Genomic DNA, 16,062 nt, shown 5'->3' with positions numbered 1-16,062 from the left:
TGTGGAATCAGAAAAGACCCCAAACAGCCAGGGGAATTTTAAAAAAGAAAACCATATCTGGGGGCATCACAATGCCAGATTTCAGGTTGTACTACAAAGCTGTGTTCATCAAGACAGTGTGGTACTGGCACAAAAACAGACATATAGATCAATGGAACAGAACAGAGAACCCAGAAGTGGACCCTGAACTTTATGCTCAACTAATATACAATAAAGGAGGAAAGACGATCCACTAGAAGAAAGACACTCTCTTCAATAAATGGTGCTGGGAAAATTGGACATCCACATGCAGAAGAATGAAACTGGACCACTCTCATGCACCATACACAAAGATAAACTCAAAATGGATGAAAGATCTAAATGTGAGACAAGATTCCATCAAAATCCCAGAGAAGAACTCAGGCAACACCCTTTTTGAACTTGGCCACAGTAACCGGAGAAGGACAAACAGTGTATGTTCTCATTCATTTGGGGAATATGAATAATAGCGAAAGGGAATATAAGGGAAGGGAGAAGAAATGTGTGAGAAATATCAGAAAGGGAGACAGAACATAAAGACTTCTAACTCTGGGAAATGAACTAGGGGTGGTGGAGGGGGAGGAGGGCGGGGGGTGGGGGTGAATGGGTGACGGGCACTGAGGGGTACACTTGACGGGATGAGCACTGGGTGTTATTCTGTATGTTGGTAAATTGAACACCAATAAAAATTAATTTATAAAAAAAAAAAAATAAAAAAAAATAAAAAAAAAAAAAAAAAAGAAATGTGTGCATGGTTTTTCAAAGTCTTAAAATATAATAGTGATTTTATATAACAGAAAGGTAGGTAATTGTTAAGTAAAAATTCCTTTGAAAGTCTTTATCATTGGAGGAAAAATTGCTAACCTAGTTTTGATTCTAAATATATGGTTAATTTTTTTATAGAATAATTTTCTTAGTTTAGAATTGACTAAAGTTTTGTAAACAAAATCCCAGAACTATGCAGGGCAGAGAAAGGGACACTTATTCTGTGTAGGCATAGATGATCCATTGGAAAGAATGCTGCTTATATTTTTTTCTTTTATTTATTTTTTATTTAATTAATTTATTTATTTATGATAATGAGAGAGAGAGAGAGAGAGGCAGAGACACAGGCAGAGGGAGAAGCAGGCTCCATGCACCGGGAGCCCGATATGGGATTCGATCCCGGGTCTCCAGGATCGTGCCCTGGGCCAAAGGCAGGCGCAAACCGCTGTGCCACCCGGGGATCCCGCTGCTTATATTTTTAAATTCCTGTTAAAATCACTGGCATTGTTGTTATAAGGAATTCCTTGCTAAAGATCCATTAGAATGAGTGTTTTAACACTTCTTAGGAGTAGGTTGTAATTTTTTTTTTTTATTTCTTGGGTCTCTTACAAAAATGAACTCTTAAGGAAGTTCATGTTTTAACTTTGCTTCCCTGATCCTTTCTCAGAGCTATTTGTTTTGCATTTGTGACAATGTTTATGATGCTTCCAAGTAAATTACTTTGTATATTTCTGTAGAAAATAGGATGAGGTACTGAAACATAATGGGAGTACTCAGCCTATTTCACTTCCCTTGTGATTTCTTGTTTGTGTAAAAAAAAAAATGTGTTATTTCCCATAGTAAGTTCAAACACGAATGTTTGGGAAATAATCAGAAGAATTGCAACAAGATGCAGGATGACTCTAAAATTTTGCTGAGGGTAGTGGTGGTGGGAGGAAGTTATTCTCTCTTTCCAGTTACAACTTAATGTCTCTTAGAAATAATACCCCCACGAGACGGGCATTAGGGGAACATTTTTGAGATTTTTCTGAACATATTTTGGTCATTTTTCCATTTTAAGTAGAGGTACAATGATTCTCACAAGATACTATTTTGACCTATGATAGGTCAAAATGTTTATTCTGTTTCTCAGAAGTAGAAAAAATAAATTCTATTTGAAGTGCTTAAATATTAATAGAACATAAGTTGGTTGTGAAAAAAAATATTTTGTATGCTGTTCTGTATATACCTTTGCTATCAATAATTACTCTATAATTTTATAGTTGATAATAGAGTAAGTTTTAAAGAATGCATATTTATTGATTGGCCTAAAATAGCCAATTAACATATTAATATAATTTGGTATAGCTGTGCACTAAATCAGATTGTAATTGTTTTTTAACAGGATGGTGAAGTGGATGCTGAGGAACTTCAGAGATGTTTGACACAGTCTGGAATTAATGGAATTTATTCTCGTGAGATCTTCTTCCCCCATATTTAAAATATTTAAAAAATATTTTATCACAGTTATACATGCACATAATTTAAAGAGTCAAATAGTTCTGCAAAGCTTATTGTGAAAATAGCTGTTCCTTGTGCATAATTATCTCCCAGATGTTGACCACTTATAGAGGAAATCTCATTCATCTTTTACATCTGATGCCTTTGAAATCTGCCTCCAGGTCTCAAAATAGCATGCTTTCATCATTATAGATTTTCAGTTTCAGTGATTAACAATTGATATCCTGCTATGGAAGATGAGAATTAACTCTCTTAGAACTTTAAACTCACTCTTGTCTCCATATGCCACATGGGAATGCTCCCCAGTTCTCCTCCATCCAATATAGCTGTATAGTAATTTTCAGTAGGTCAGTAATCACTATTTGCCTTATTGTCATTATGTGAAGGTTCTTCCTCTGTCTTGTGATAATGTATGATCAATTTTCCTTTTTATATACTGTTTTACTTTTTCTGAAATTAATCATCATTCTAGAGCTTTTTATTGTGGTCTACTTTCTGTGCATAGCTGCAAAGCTATCATTCCTTCACCATCATTCCAGAACTGACTTTCCAAGCTCTTTTGAGTTGGATCTCCCTTTTATTTCATCTCTAGTCATTACAAAAAAAATTCAATGAAGTATAACATTAACCAGCTTCTCAGGAAGAGGGGATCCCTGGGTGGCTCAGTGGATTAGCACCTGCCTTCGGCCCAGGGTGTAATCCTGGAGTCCTGGGATCGAGTCCCACATCGGACTCCCTGCGTGGAGCCTGCTTCTCCATCTGCCTGTCTCTTTCTCTCTCTCACTCTCTCTCTCTCTCTGTATCTCTCATGAATAAAGAAATAAAATCTTTTAAAAACAAACAAACATTCTTAGAGAGTGCACAGGAGGAAAATCTTTTTAGACTTAATATGAAAGTGCTTTCATTTTGTCCACAGAATTAAGTGACCAGATATGGAACTCTGCATTACAGATCATTTTCATCTAGAATTTTAACAATATTGCTCCATTGTTTCTAGCATCCGCTGTTACTTTATCTTTCTGTCCTGCCAGTATGCCAATTTTTTCACTGTGGAGGCTTGTGAGATCTTCTTTTTGTCCCGGGTTTGGAATTTCACAATGTTGTGCCTGGTCGTGTTGTGTGGGAACTCAGTGGGCCTTCTCAGACTGGGAATTAATTTGCTTTAGTTCTGAGACATTTTGTTTAATGATGTTTACTCAATTTTCTCCTTTTGGAATGCTTGTCATTTAGACCAGGACACTTTTTTTATTTTTTTTTCCTCCTATCTCTGGCTGTCCTCTCTGGGGAGATTTTCTCAATCTTATTTTCTAAACCTTCTATTGAGTTTTGTTTTGTTTTGTTTTGTTTTTTATCTGCTATGATGTTCTTAAAATGCAGGAGCTTCTCTTCATGTATATAGTCTTCTCTTGTGTCTATGAAGCTGTATTTTGTATTTTTTGTTAATGTATTTTTGTTGCTATTAATATATTTTTCAAAGTTTTTTTTTCTTTTATCAACTATGTTTCCTTCAAAAGTTCTCCCCCAGTTGTTGGTTGTCTTTTGTGATTGATGCTTTTCTCAGGCATTTGAGATCCTTGGTTGCATGTGTTTAACTAAAATGCAGGTGAGAAGCTTTGAGGTCATGGTTTAGTATTTATTGTAGACTTCCATGTCTGATGGCTTAGCAGGGCAGTTTGTTAGGAAACAACAGTATGTTTAGGGATTTCCTTTTGGGCTAGTTGTCCAGTAGGAAGAGGGTTCTCAGGGTTCTCAGTCATTGATAAACTGTCCCTTAAATGCCTTATTTTTACTAGATAGGCTAAGGTTAGGGCTAGGTTATGTGCCTGATATCCTGCAGTTCAGAGACCTCTCCAGAGAATAAAACTCCAGACTTCTGCTGGGGTGAGACTAGACATGGCAGCCAAATACTGACTTAAGGCAAAGAGTGAATGTGAGTCTCTACTCTTTAAATAGATATTCCTTTGGTCCTTCTGTTTTTATCTTTACATTCACACCAATTTTCAGAAATACTACCAATTCTTAAATGTTTGGGGCCTTCTCTAGGATCGGTAAGCTGCTTCTTAGCTATTCTTATCCTGTGTTCAGCAAACCACTTTCACAGATCGAGGGTTAGGGTTAGACATTAGAGATTAGGAGTTAAGATATGTGCCTGGTATCCTGCAGTTCCCACACCTCTCCAGAGAATAAAGCCTCAGACTTCTGATGTGGTGAGAATTGGCATAGCAACCATATACCAATCTGAAACACGGAGGATTTTGGGGCTCTAAATTCTCTTTAAATAGATATTCAATTGGTCTTTCTGTTTTTATCTCTATCTTCACACTCATTTTCAGAAAATACTGCCAATTTTTAAATGCTTGGGGTCTTCTCTAGGATAAATGGGCTGGTTCTCAGCTTTTCTTATCATGTATTTAGGAAGCCACTTTCTCAGATCTAGGGTTAAAATTAAGGTGAGGCCTAGAGTCAGGGTTAGGGTTAGGGTATATGCCTGGTATCCTACAGTTCAGAGACTTCTTCATCTGGTGGGGGTTAGGGTTTGAGGTTACGTATTAGGAGATTGGGTTTAGGGGTTTGGGTATGTACCTAATATCCTGCAGTTGAGACCTTCCCCACAGTATAAATCCCCAGTTTTGCTGAGGTTAGAATAGACATTGCAGATATCTATGGATCTGAGGCAAGGAGGGGATTTGCTACTCTAAATACTCTCTAAATAGATATTCAGTTGGTCTTTCTGTTTTTATCTCTACTTTCACACCCATTTTCAGAAATACTAGCAATTCTTAAATGTTTGGGGTCTTCTCAAGGATAAGTAGGCTGCTTCTTAGCTTTTCTTATTGTGTGTTCAGAAGCCACTTTTTCAGGTCTAGGGTTAGGGGTAGTGTTAGGGTTAGGGTCAGGATCAGTGTTAGGGTACGTTCCAAATATTTTGCAGTTCAAAGACCTCTCTAGTAGATAGAGTTAGGTTAGGGTTAAGGTTAGTTAGGGTGAGTAGTAGAGTTACCATTTGAGGTTAGGTTAGTGGTTTGGAGCAAAAGGTTTGGGTATGTGCCTGGTAGCTTGTAGTTCAGAGACCTGTAGACAGTAAATCCTCAGACTTATGCTGGGTTGTGAATAGACATGATAGCCATACTGCTGAGGCAGAGAGGGCATTTGGTGCTTTAAATACTCTTTAATTATACAGTCAGTTCCTTTTGTTTTTCTCTCCACCTTCACACCCACTGTCAGAAATACTACCAATTCTTAAATGTTTGGAGACTTCTCCAGGACAAATACGCTGCTTCTCAGCTCTTCTTATAGTGTGTTCAGAAGCCACGTTCTCTGATCTAAGGTTATTGGTCAGGTTAAGGTTAGGATCAGAGTCAGGGTCAGTGTTAAGGTATGTGTTTGGCATCCTTTAGTTGAGACCTCTCCAGAGGTTTGGTGTTTGGATTAGTAGTAGAGTGAGGGATAGCATTATGGTAGAGGTTAGAAGTTAGGGGTTAGAGCTGAAGGGTCCGGGCATGTGTCTGGTATCCCACCGTTCAGAGACATCTCCAGAAAATAAATCCCCAGACTTATGCTATTATGAGAATAGACAGGGAGAGCCATCTACCAAATTTAGGCAAGGAGGGGGTATGAGACTGTAAATGTTAACTCTTTAAATAGATATTCAATTGGTCCTTCTGTTTTTATCTCTACCTTCACACTCATTTTCAGAAATACTACCAACTCTTAAATGTTTGGGGTCTTCTCATGGATAAGTAGGCTGCTTCTTGGCTTTCTTACTGCATATCCAAATTCCACTTTCTCAGATCTAGGGTTAGGGTTAGGGTAGGAGTAAGGACTGGTGTTAGTGTTAGGGTTAGGGGTTGTAGATTACTGGTTAGTAGTTAAGATTAAGGATAGGGTTAGTGTAGATGTCTGGTGTCCTGCAGTTCAGAGACCTGTCCAGAGGGCTAGTGTTGGGATTAAGGTTAGGGTGAATGTTAATATCAGGGTTAGAGTTTAGGGGTACTGGTTATTTTTAGTGGTGAGGGCTTTGGATATGTGTCTAGTATCCTGAAATTTAAGGAATTCTCCAGACAGTAAATCCCTAGATTTCTGTTAGAATAGACATGGCATCCATCTATGGAGCTGAGGCAAGGAGGGAATTTGAGGCTCTACATCCTCTTTAAATAGATGTTCAACTGGTCCTTCTGTTTTTATCTCTACCTTCACACCCATTTTCATATATAATACCAATTCTTAGATGTTTGGTGTCTTCTGGATAAGTAGGCTCCTTTTCAGCTCTTCTTATTGGGTTTTCATCAAGCCACTTTCTCAGGTCTATGTTGGTTAACTTCCATCCATCCTACTACTTTTCCTTTACTTTTTACATAATTCTTTTCCTTTATCTCTCATTCTCTTTTTTTCTAATGGTTTGACTTTAGAAGATTTAATTTTTTGTCCATTGTAATGGGGTATTGGGAGAAATGAAAATCTATTAACTTTCCTAAAAATTCTTCTCTATTCTTTGTCAAAAATATTTAATCTGATATATACATATACTCAATCCTATTTTGTGATGGAAGATATGCTTACTTGAAGACTCAGCACTTGCCATTTGTTATCATATGTTCAGATTTTCCCATGTAATGGATGTGTGCCATGTTAACTTGAAAGCAAAACATATCATTTGCTTTACAAAATGATTGAATGTCAGCCAGAGATTTCTTATGGAAACTTTGCCACCCTCTTCCCACTTGAGTAGTATCCTTATGAAGGAGCTCTGGGCTCCAGTCCTGACTTTTCCACTTATTAGCTCTGGGAACTTGAAAACTTTATTCTGGGCCTCTGTTTCTTCATTTGTAAAACTGGGACTTATAATACTTGCAATTCTTGCAACAACATGTGAAATCACAAAATCATACTACCTGGCTCTTAGTGAATGCTCATGGAATGTCTGTTGAATTGTCCATCTGAAAATACTGTAACCACCTATTCTAATATTGACGCTGTATTAATTTAAAGTTGGCTATTCTCACTTATAAAATGTTTTATGATTTTTTTATTAATAGGCCTAAAATTTAGCTGAAATGTTTTTCATTTATAAAAATTTCAAAATATTTTATCAAAAAATAAGATAACTTAATTTTAAGCATTTTAATTTATTTATGCATTCATTTTTAAGGAGCTACTAGTAAGAACTTTGTAAGCTTAACTAAACTGTATTGACATAATGTCTCTTATCAGGACTGACCTATAATTGGTCTTGAGGCAAATCAGCTTACCAGTTCAATGCAATTATGATAAGGGTTATAAAAATTAAATTCTACTGAGTCTTCAGTTACAGTTCTGTAGATATGAGGTGTTAATGTTCCTAATAACCCATGATTTTAAGATGTTTATATTTACTTTTTTCTTCCTGCCTTTTCCCTCTCCTAAGGGAAAATAGCTGCTTCACATCAGAAGCTCATATTTTTCTTATTTGATTGATTGCAGTAAACTAGCAAATGATTTACCTATATCTGACCTTTTTTTAATTTTTTTTAATTTTTTTATTTATTTATGATAGTCACAGAGAGAGAGAGGGAGAGAGGCAGAGACATAGGCAGAGGGAGAAGCTGGCTCCATGCACCGGGAGCCAGACGTGGGATTCGATCCTGGGTCTCCAGGATCACGCCCTGGGCCAAAGGCAGGCGCTAAACCACTGCGCCACCCAGGGATCTCCCTATATCTTACCTTACTCTGTAGTCTGGTCAATGTGAAAGGATGTTTCTGGAATGAAAATTTAAGAATTGACCCACTGCTTTAAGTCTGTTCCTTAAATTCTTCAGTGACTTCCATTAGTCTAAATCTTTAGGGTGGCATTCAAGATTTTCATGATCTGGCCCTTATCTGCCTTTCAGATGTTATCATAAGCCAGTCCTTCACCTAAGCTTTAATTAAATCTCTAACTCCTTCAGTTCTTGTGATTTTTGTGTATAGGTTAGACTTCTACTTAAAACCTACTTACCATTTATGTTCGGAACACTGAAGCCCTCCTTTCACCTATAAAAGTAATTTTCAGTTATTTTATCATTGTATATCTAACTACCCAAATCCCCTGCCTAGTGTTAGTAGTTTGAAGTAGTTGTGATCTTTATTTTCGTCCTTTTTTCTTCCCCCCAAGGATCCCTAACATTTAAAGTCTGTTGATAAAGGGTGATTGTGTATTTTTGGCAATTTTTAAACATTTTCTTGTATAAAATAGAAATTGTCATAATTTTACATAGATAAAATTGGGCAGACTCCAATTGAAATAATAAATATGTTTTATAGCCTTCAGTTTGGAAACCTGCAGAATTATGATCGCCATGTTGGATGTATCCTTGAATAAAAATAGAATATACTAGAATATGAAATAATTGCTTTCTGAATATAACCAAGCAATTGTTGGCTATAAATGACCATAGTAAATTGGAGACTTTAAAAATACTTTGTAAGATCCTGTTTGAATTCTGTACTTTTCCATTTTTACACAGAAGTCTATTCATATGCTAAACTTGGCTAACTTGCAGAAGCATACTAACAATTTTTTAGTCATGATTTACAGTTTTGGGTCAAGTAAATTCTCTTTGGTATCAAAACTTATTTTTATTAATAAAACTATCAGAGAGATTACACAGGAAAAATGGGATTTAATGAATTCAAAGAACTTTGGGCAGCTCTTAATGCTTGGAAGCAACACTTCATAACTATTGATCAAGACCAAAGTGGCACAGTAGAACATCATGAATTGAATCAAGCCATTGCTGCAATGGGTAAGAATATTAAAATTCTTTAGAATCTATCCAGATCATCTTTGTTCTTTGATGAGATGAATTTTAATTATTAGAGTTTAAGGAATATATTATATCAATTGTTAGCCAATTTGATTTCAAGATTGTAGATATATTCTGACTGATGACATTTAACAAAACCATTTTATCTATGATTTTTCCAAAAGATGATATTTTATACATTGTGGTTGATAAAATAATTTCTAAATTTCATCTGTTGACTTTATTAAAATGTAGTCCCCTAATCATTGGTACTCACCATTTATATTGTATTTTCTGTAACTTAGTAAGATCTCTAGTGTTTATTTAGATATTTTTACCATTTTTTTGAAATATAATTAATATGCAGTATTATATTAGTTTTAGGTGTACAACACTTCTATACAAATCCATATCAGGTGTTCAACCATTCTAGACATTACTCGGTGCTCACCACAAGTATATATACCATCTGTCATACAGTGTATATTATGATTTTGTTGACTGTATTCCATATGTTGTATTTTTCATCTCTGTGATTTTATTTATTTTTTAATTTTTTTATTTTTTAAAAGATTTTATTTATTTATTCATGAGAGACAGAGAGAGAGAGAGAGAGAGAGGCAGAGACACAGGCAGAGGGAGAAGCAGGCTCCATGCAGGGAGCCCGATGTGGGACTCGATCCAGAGACTCCAGGATCATGGCCTGGGTCAAGGCAGGCACTAAACCGCTGAGCCATCCAGGGATCCCCCGACTTCATTTTTTTTTAATTGGAAGTTTGTACCTCTTAATTTCTCCTCTGGCAACCATCAGTTTGCTCTGTGAATTTAAGAGTCCCTTTTTGTTTGTCCCTTTTTTCTTTGTTTTGTTTCTTAAATAGCATACTTAAGTGAAATCATGTCTTTCTCTGACTTATTTCACTTAGTATAATACTCTATATATGTGCATCCATGTTATTGTAAATAGCAAGATCTCATATTTTTTTATGGCTGAGTGATATTTCATTGTGTATATACCACATCTTTTTTTTATCCACTTAGTTGTTGATGGACACTCTGGTTGCTTCCATAATTTGGTTATTGTAAATAGTGCCTCAATAAACATAGGACTGCATATATCTTTTTAAATTACTGTCTTGCTTTTCTTTGGGTAAGTACGCAGCAATGGAATTACTGGATCAAAGGATAGTTCTGTTTTTAATTTTTTGAAGAATCTCCATACTGTTTCTACAGTGGTTGCACCAGTTTACATTCCTGCCAATACTGCAGGAAGGTTTCTTTTTCTCCACATCCTCACCAATACTTTTTAGTCCTTGTCTTTTTGATTTTAGCCATTATGACAGTTGCAAGTGGGGTTGTCTCTCATTGTGGATTTGAATTTCCCTGATGATGAGTGATGTTGAGTATCTTTTTGTGTGTCTGTTGGTCATCTGTCATTGTGTTTTTTTTTTTTTTTTAAGATTTTATTTATTGAGAGAGAGAGAGAGAGAAAGCATGAGCAGGGGCAGAGGGAGAAGTAGACTCTCCACTGAGCAGGAGGCCTGATGTGGGGCTCTATCCCAGGACCTTGGGATAATGACCTGAGCTGAAGGCAGACACTTAATAATCTGAGCCACCCAGGTGCCCCTATCTGTTTGTCTTCTTTGGAAATATGTCTCTTTGGGTCCTCTGCCCATATTTAATTGGATTATTTGGAGTTTTTGGTATTGAGTTGTATAAGCTCATTATATTTGGATATTAATCCCTTGTGGGATATGTGATTTGCAAATATCTTCTCCCATTCATTCAGTAGGTTGCCTTTTCATTTTGTTAAAGGTCTCCTTCACTGTGTAAAAGCTTTTTATTTTGGTGTAGTCCCAGTGATTTGTTTTTGCTTTTGTTTCCCTTGTCTCAGGAGACCTATCTAGAAAAATGTTGCTTCAGCCAATGTTAAATTACTGCCTGTTTTCTCCTAGGAGTTTTATGGTTTCAGGTCTCACTTTAGTTTTTTAATCTATTTTTTGTAAAGAGATTTATTTATTTATTTTAGAGAGAGGGAGGGGCCAAAGGAGAGGAAGCGGTAGATAAGCCCTCTGAGGGGTTTCCTCCCTGAACTCAGAGCCTGATGGTGCTCGATGCCACACCCTGAGATCATAACCTGAGCCAAAATCAAGAGTTGGATGCTCAATCGACTGAGCCACCCAGATTCCCCACTTCTTTAAATCGATTTTGAGTTCATTTCTGTGTATAGTATAAGAAACTAGTCGAATTTCATTCTTTTGCATGCAGCTGTTCAGTTTTCCCAACATCATTTGTTGAAGAGACTCTTCCCCATTATATATTCTTGCCTCCTTTGTCATAAATTAATTGACCACATAAGTCTCAGTTTATTTCTGGGCTCTCTGTTCTGTTCGATTGATATTTGTGTTTGTTTTTGTGCCAGTACCACATTGTTTTGATTACTGCAGCTCTAGTATGTCTTGAAATCTGAAATTGTGATACCTCCTGTTTTGTCCTTCTTTCTCAGAATTACTTTGGCAATTTGGGGTCTTCTGTAGTCCCATACAAATTTTAGTATCACTTGTTCTAGTTCTGTGATAAATGCCATTGATCTTTTATAAGGATTGTATCGAATGTCTAGATTGTTTAGGATAATATGGACATTTTAACAATACTGGTTTTTCCAAGCCAGGAGCATGGAATATCTTTCATTTGTGATAAGAGCTCTAATTTGATAGCAAAGGCTTATTTCAGTATGTTATGCTCCATATTATAGTCTAGCTTTTCAACAGTAAAAACATGTTTTCTAAATTTTCTTTCTTACGTAATTAGTATACACAGTATATAACAAATACCTCAGAATGGGAAGTCTGCATTTTAGAGTATTTTAAAAGAATGTAACTTTAATTTTATTCTATCTTTGGTATGCTAAGGTTCACTGTCTATTTTCTTTCAAACATAGTAACATAAAATGATATTTAACCTATTTTTACAGTTCATGCAATTTTAAGTAGTTTTCTTAATTTTGTTTACCTCTATGATTTTACTTACACTCATTTCTAAACAAAATACATTTAAAGAAAATTAACCTTTTGAGAGTTAAAATCTGAACACAGTGTACATTATCTTAAATTCCAATTTAAAGAAATTAAAACTAGTGACTTGTTTTGTAAATAGACATTTTAATTTAATAGGTGGTAGTTTTGGGGACAATCCTAGCCACATCATATGTAGTTCAGTCAGAGTATTAATACCTAATGGATTAAACTTGACCCTTAACTCAACATAGTGTTGAAAATTAATATAACCTTTTACAAAAAAGAAAACCGCTAGAGTTCACATAGAGAGTTGCATGCCACAAAGAAGAATTGCGGATTATTCAAATTTAAGATCTTCAGATATATTTTAAAATATTCAAATTATTTTGCCAAGGATGCTATAGGAAATCCTAAGATTTTTTATTACCACATCAGGATCATAACTTCCTACGAGGGAGCTTAAAAAATATTTGCATATAATTACATTCATTTGCATATTTTACTTCTATTAAATTATACCTTTCCTTTTATTTATTTTTAACAAGTTTCTGGGTTATATTTTATTGTAGCCACATAATGAATTTCTCTACATTTATTATTGTTTTTCCCTTTGAATAGATTTTTGTCTTTTTGGGGCGCCTGAGTAGCTCAGTCAGTTAAGCATCCGACTTGACTTTGGCTTAGGTCATAATTTCAAGGTCATGAGATTGAGCCCCGTGTTGCATCAGGGCTCCAAGCTGGGTGTGGAGCCTGCTTAAGATTCTCTCTTTTCCTCTCTCTCTGCCCCTCTCCCTCAGTTTATGTGCTATTGCTCTGTGTCTCTCCAAAAAAAAAAAAAAAAAAAAAAAAAAAAAAAAGATTAGTGTCTTCTGTCCAAATCTAATCCAGTAATATATAAAGATAATAATTCTGGCTCAGCACCCTTCACAGTAAACTATACATATATTTGAAAGCTGCTAAAAGTAGATCTTAAAAGTTTTCATAATAAGAGGAGAAAATTCTGTAACTATATAGGGTAAAGATGTTAACTACACTTATTATAATAATCATTTTGCAATACAATTATGGAATCATTATGTTGTACATCTGAAACTAATATAATTTTATATGCCAATTATACCTCAATGAAAAATTAAAAAGAAAAAAGGAAATACAAAATTTAAATGATAGAAAAGATCTGTAATAATATTTTCTCTAATATTCTTTAAAGAAGTCTCAAATTACAGAACTGAAATATTGAAGCATTAAAACCTATAAGATACTTGACATTATTTAAAAATCAAAATATATTTTAAATATGCAAAAATGTAATTGCTTTCTTAGCTTTGACTTCATTACAAAGTTAGACTGGTGATACTAGCAAGACAAAGGAGGCAAGAATGTATAATGGGGAAGAGTCTCTTCAACAAATGATGTTGGGAAAACTGAACAGCTGCATGCAAAAGAATGAAATGAAATTCGACTAGTTTCTTATACACAGAAATGAACTCAAAATGGATTTGCCCATTTTATTACTTTATTAGTAATAAGTCTTTGCTTGATAGATTTTAATGTGAATATATTTGGTTTCTAGTATATATTTTTGTGGAATGAATTTGGGAAATTTATTTTACAATTGTTTTTAAGGAAAATGCAATGTTGTGTTCTTATGGTGTTTGGTTTTAGAAATTTTAATGTATAAATTCCTTTTTCTAGGTTACAGATTGAGTCCTCAAACATTAACTGCTATTGTTAAACGGTACAGCAAAAATGGCCGAATCTTCTTTGATGATTATGTTGCTTGCTGTGTGAAGCTTCGAGCATTGACAGGTATTGATCATTTTAAAAATAGATGCAGTATTGTGTAGCTGTTTTTCTGAATATCTCTCATTTTATTCAACTTTTTGATAATAATGTATTTTTTACTTTTATTCACTATTAAATCTAATCACTGTTAAGGCTTTAAAAATTTAGTAATATGAATAGTGAAAATTTGTTATAGCTCAGTTTTGGAAAGTTTTCTTCATGTGTCAGTCCCCAGGATATGAAATCACTTGATTTAATTGAGAATGAAGAGAGAGAGGGAAGATGGCAGGGGAGTAGGAGAACCGTAGGTTTGTCTCTTCCTATAAACACACCTAGATAACTAACAGATCATCCTATATAGTCCAGAAATTAGCAGAAGATTGGTAAAGGAGGAGACACAACTAAAGGGGAGAAGAGGCCCCATTAAAGAAGGTAGAAAGGGCAGAGATGTATTTTAGGGGAGAAACAGATCATGGGTGCTACAGAGAGGTAGAAGCTATGCTCAGGGAAAAGGGTAAGAGAGGAACACCCAGGAATGCACAAGAATATTTCCCCAAAGCCATTGGCTTGGAAAATGAGAGGGGCTCAATTTTGTGAGTTCTTGCAATCAGTGGGGCTTAAAGCCCAGACTTTAAAGTCCTTGTGCTTGGTTAGAATAGAGCCCAGAGGGCAGACAGCTTGGAAACAATGATCTGAAGAATGCTTGGAGCACACCAGGGAGAGTATTCACTCTTCTAAGAGCATGTCCCTGAGAGGCAGTGTTCATGGAGATACCTCTCCGGAACAGAGGAACTGGCTGGTGTCATTTCCCTCTCCCACCCCCTTAGCATAAATACAGAGCCACCTGCAAGAAGCAGTTCAACACTGATACTGGCTGCCTAACTTGTTTGTAGCAAACCTCTGCACTCTGACAGGACTGCTTTCTCAGTCAAACTTGACTCAGTCCCAGCATGGCGGGCTTTTCCCCCAGAAGACCAGCACAATCCCCTGCCCACACCATGTCTCAACAAGAGTTCTGTAGAGCCTCAGTTCTGGTGCAGCTGGTGTTAGGTCTTATTTAATAAGGAGACCAGTGGACACCTAGGTAAAACTTGCCACATTCTGGCCAAGGACGGAACACTGCCCACAGCAGATGAGTAGAGCCTCTGTGGATGGCTAGCCTAAAGGACAGACCAGCCAAAATATAAGAGCAGAGCATACACTGCACATACCAGAGACATTCCCTAAAGTGCCAGGCCCTGGACACTACATGACCTATTCTTCATAAAGCTACTACTGCCAGGAGCAGGTGCCATAACTGTCTTTTCTAACACATAGAAAAAGGTAAGAGACTTAGACAAAATGCCAGGATGGAGGAATTTATCCTAAATGAAAGAACAAGATAAGGCTATGGCCAAAGATCCAAGCAAAACAGATGTAAATAACATTCCTAATGGTGAATTTAAAGAAACTTAAGTATACTCACTGGGCTTGAGAAAAGAATAGAAAAAAAAAAAAAAAAAAAAAAAACATCAGTGAGACCTTTACCATGGAGATAAAAGAGTTAAAAAAGAATCAACTAGAGATAAAGAATGCAATAAATGAGATTGGAAACAGGCTTAATGTAATGAAAAGCAGGCTGGAAGAAGCAGAGGAATAAATTAGGGACCTAGAAGACAAAATAATGAAAAATGATGAAGCTGAACAAGAGAGAGAAAAATTATGGAATATGAGAATAGACTTAGGGAATTCAGTGACTCCATAAAATATAATAACATTCATATTACTGGAGTTCCAGAAGAAGAAAGGAAAGAAAAGGCAGCAGAAAATTTATTTGAAAAAAAAAAAAAAAAACTTCTTTAATCTGGAGAGGGAAACAGACATCCAGATGCAAGAGGCACAGAAGATGCCTTCAAAAATCAAGAAAAGCAGACCACACCAAACCTATTATAATTAAATTTGCAAAACATAAGTGATAAAGAAAAAATCTTAAAAGCAGCAAAACAAAAGAAGTCCTTAACTTGATAAGGGAAGACCCAAAGGTTAACTGGAGATTTCTCAGATGAAACTTGGCAGGCCAGAAGAGAATGGCATGATTTATTCAAGATGGTGAATGGGAAAAATCCATAGCTAAGAATAGTGTATCCAGCAAGGCTATTATTCAGAATAGAAGGAGAGTTTCTCAAACAAAAACTAAAGGAGTTCGTGACCACTAAACCATCCCTACAATATTATTAAAG

General features: G+C 35.7%; 1 protein-coding gene across 4 annotated transcripts in view; it reads left to right on the top strand.

The window, feature by feature from the left end:
• The window catches only part of GCA (grancalcin), a 57,059-nt gene that overhangs the window by 34,428 nt on the left and 6,569 nt on the right, over window positions 1-16,062 (top strand). For all 4 annotated transcript variants that reach the window (XM_055307889.1, XM_055307888.1, XM_055307887.1 and 1 more), the window contains 4 exons: window positions 2,168-2,237; window positions 8,563-8,606; window positions 8,897-9,044; window positions 13,754-13,867. In XM_055307889.1, coding sequence (XP_055163864.1) covers window positions 2,168-2,237; window positions 8,563-8,606; window positions 8,897-9,044; window positions 13,754-13,867 — 376 coding nt within the window. The remainder of the gene's footprint in view (window positions 1-2,167; window positions 2,238-8,562; window positions 8,607-8,896; window positions 9,045-13,753; window positions 13,868-16,062) is intronic.

This window comes from Nyctereutes procyonoides, unplaced genomic scaffold (assembly GCF_905146905.1).
Source record: "Nyctereutes procyonoides isolate TBG_1078 unplaced genomic scaffold, NYPRO_anot_genome, whole genome shotgun sequence".
In the NCBI taxonomy this organism is placed as follows: Eukaryota; Metazoa; Chordata; class Mammalia; order Carnivora; family Canidae; genus Nyctereutes; species Nyctereutes procyonoides.
This window is presented reverse-complemented; position numbering and strand designations above follow the sequence as displayed.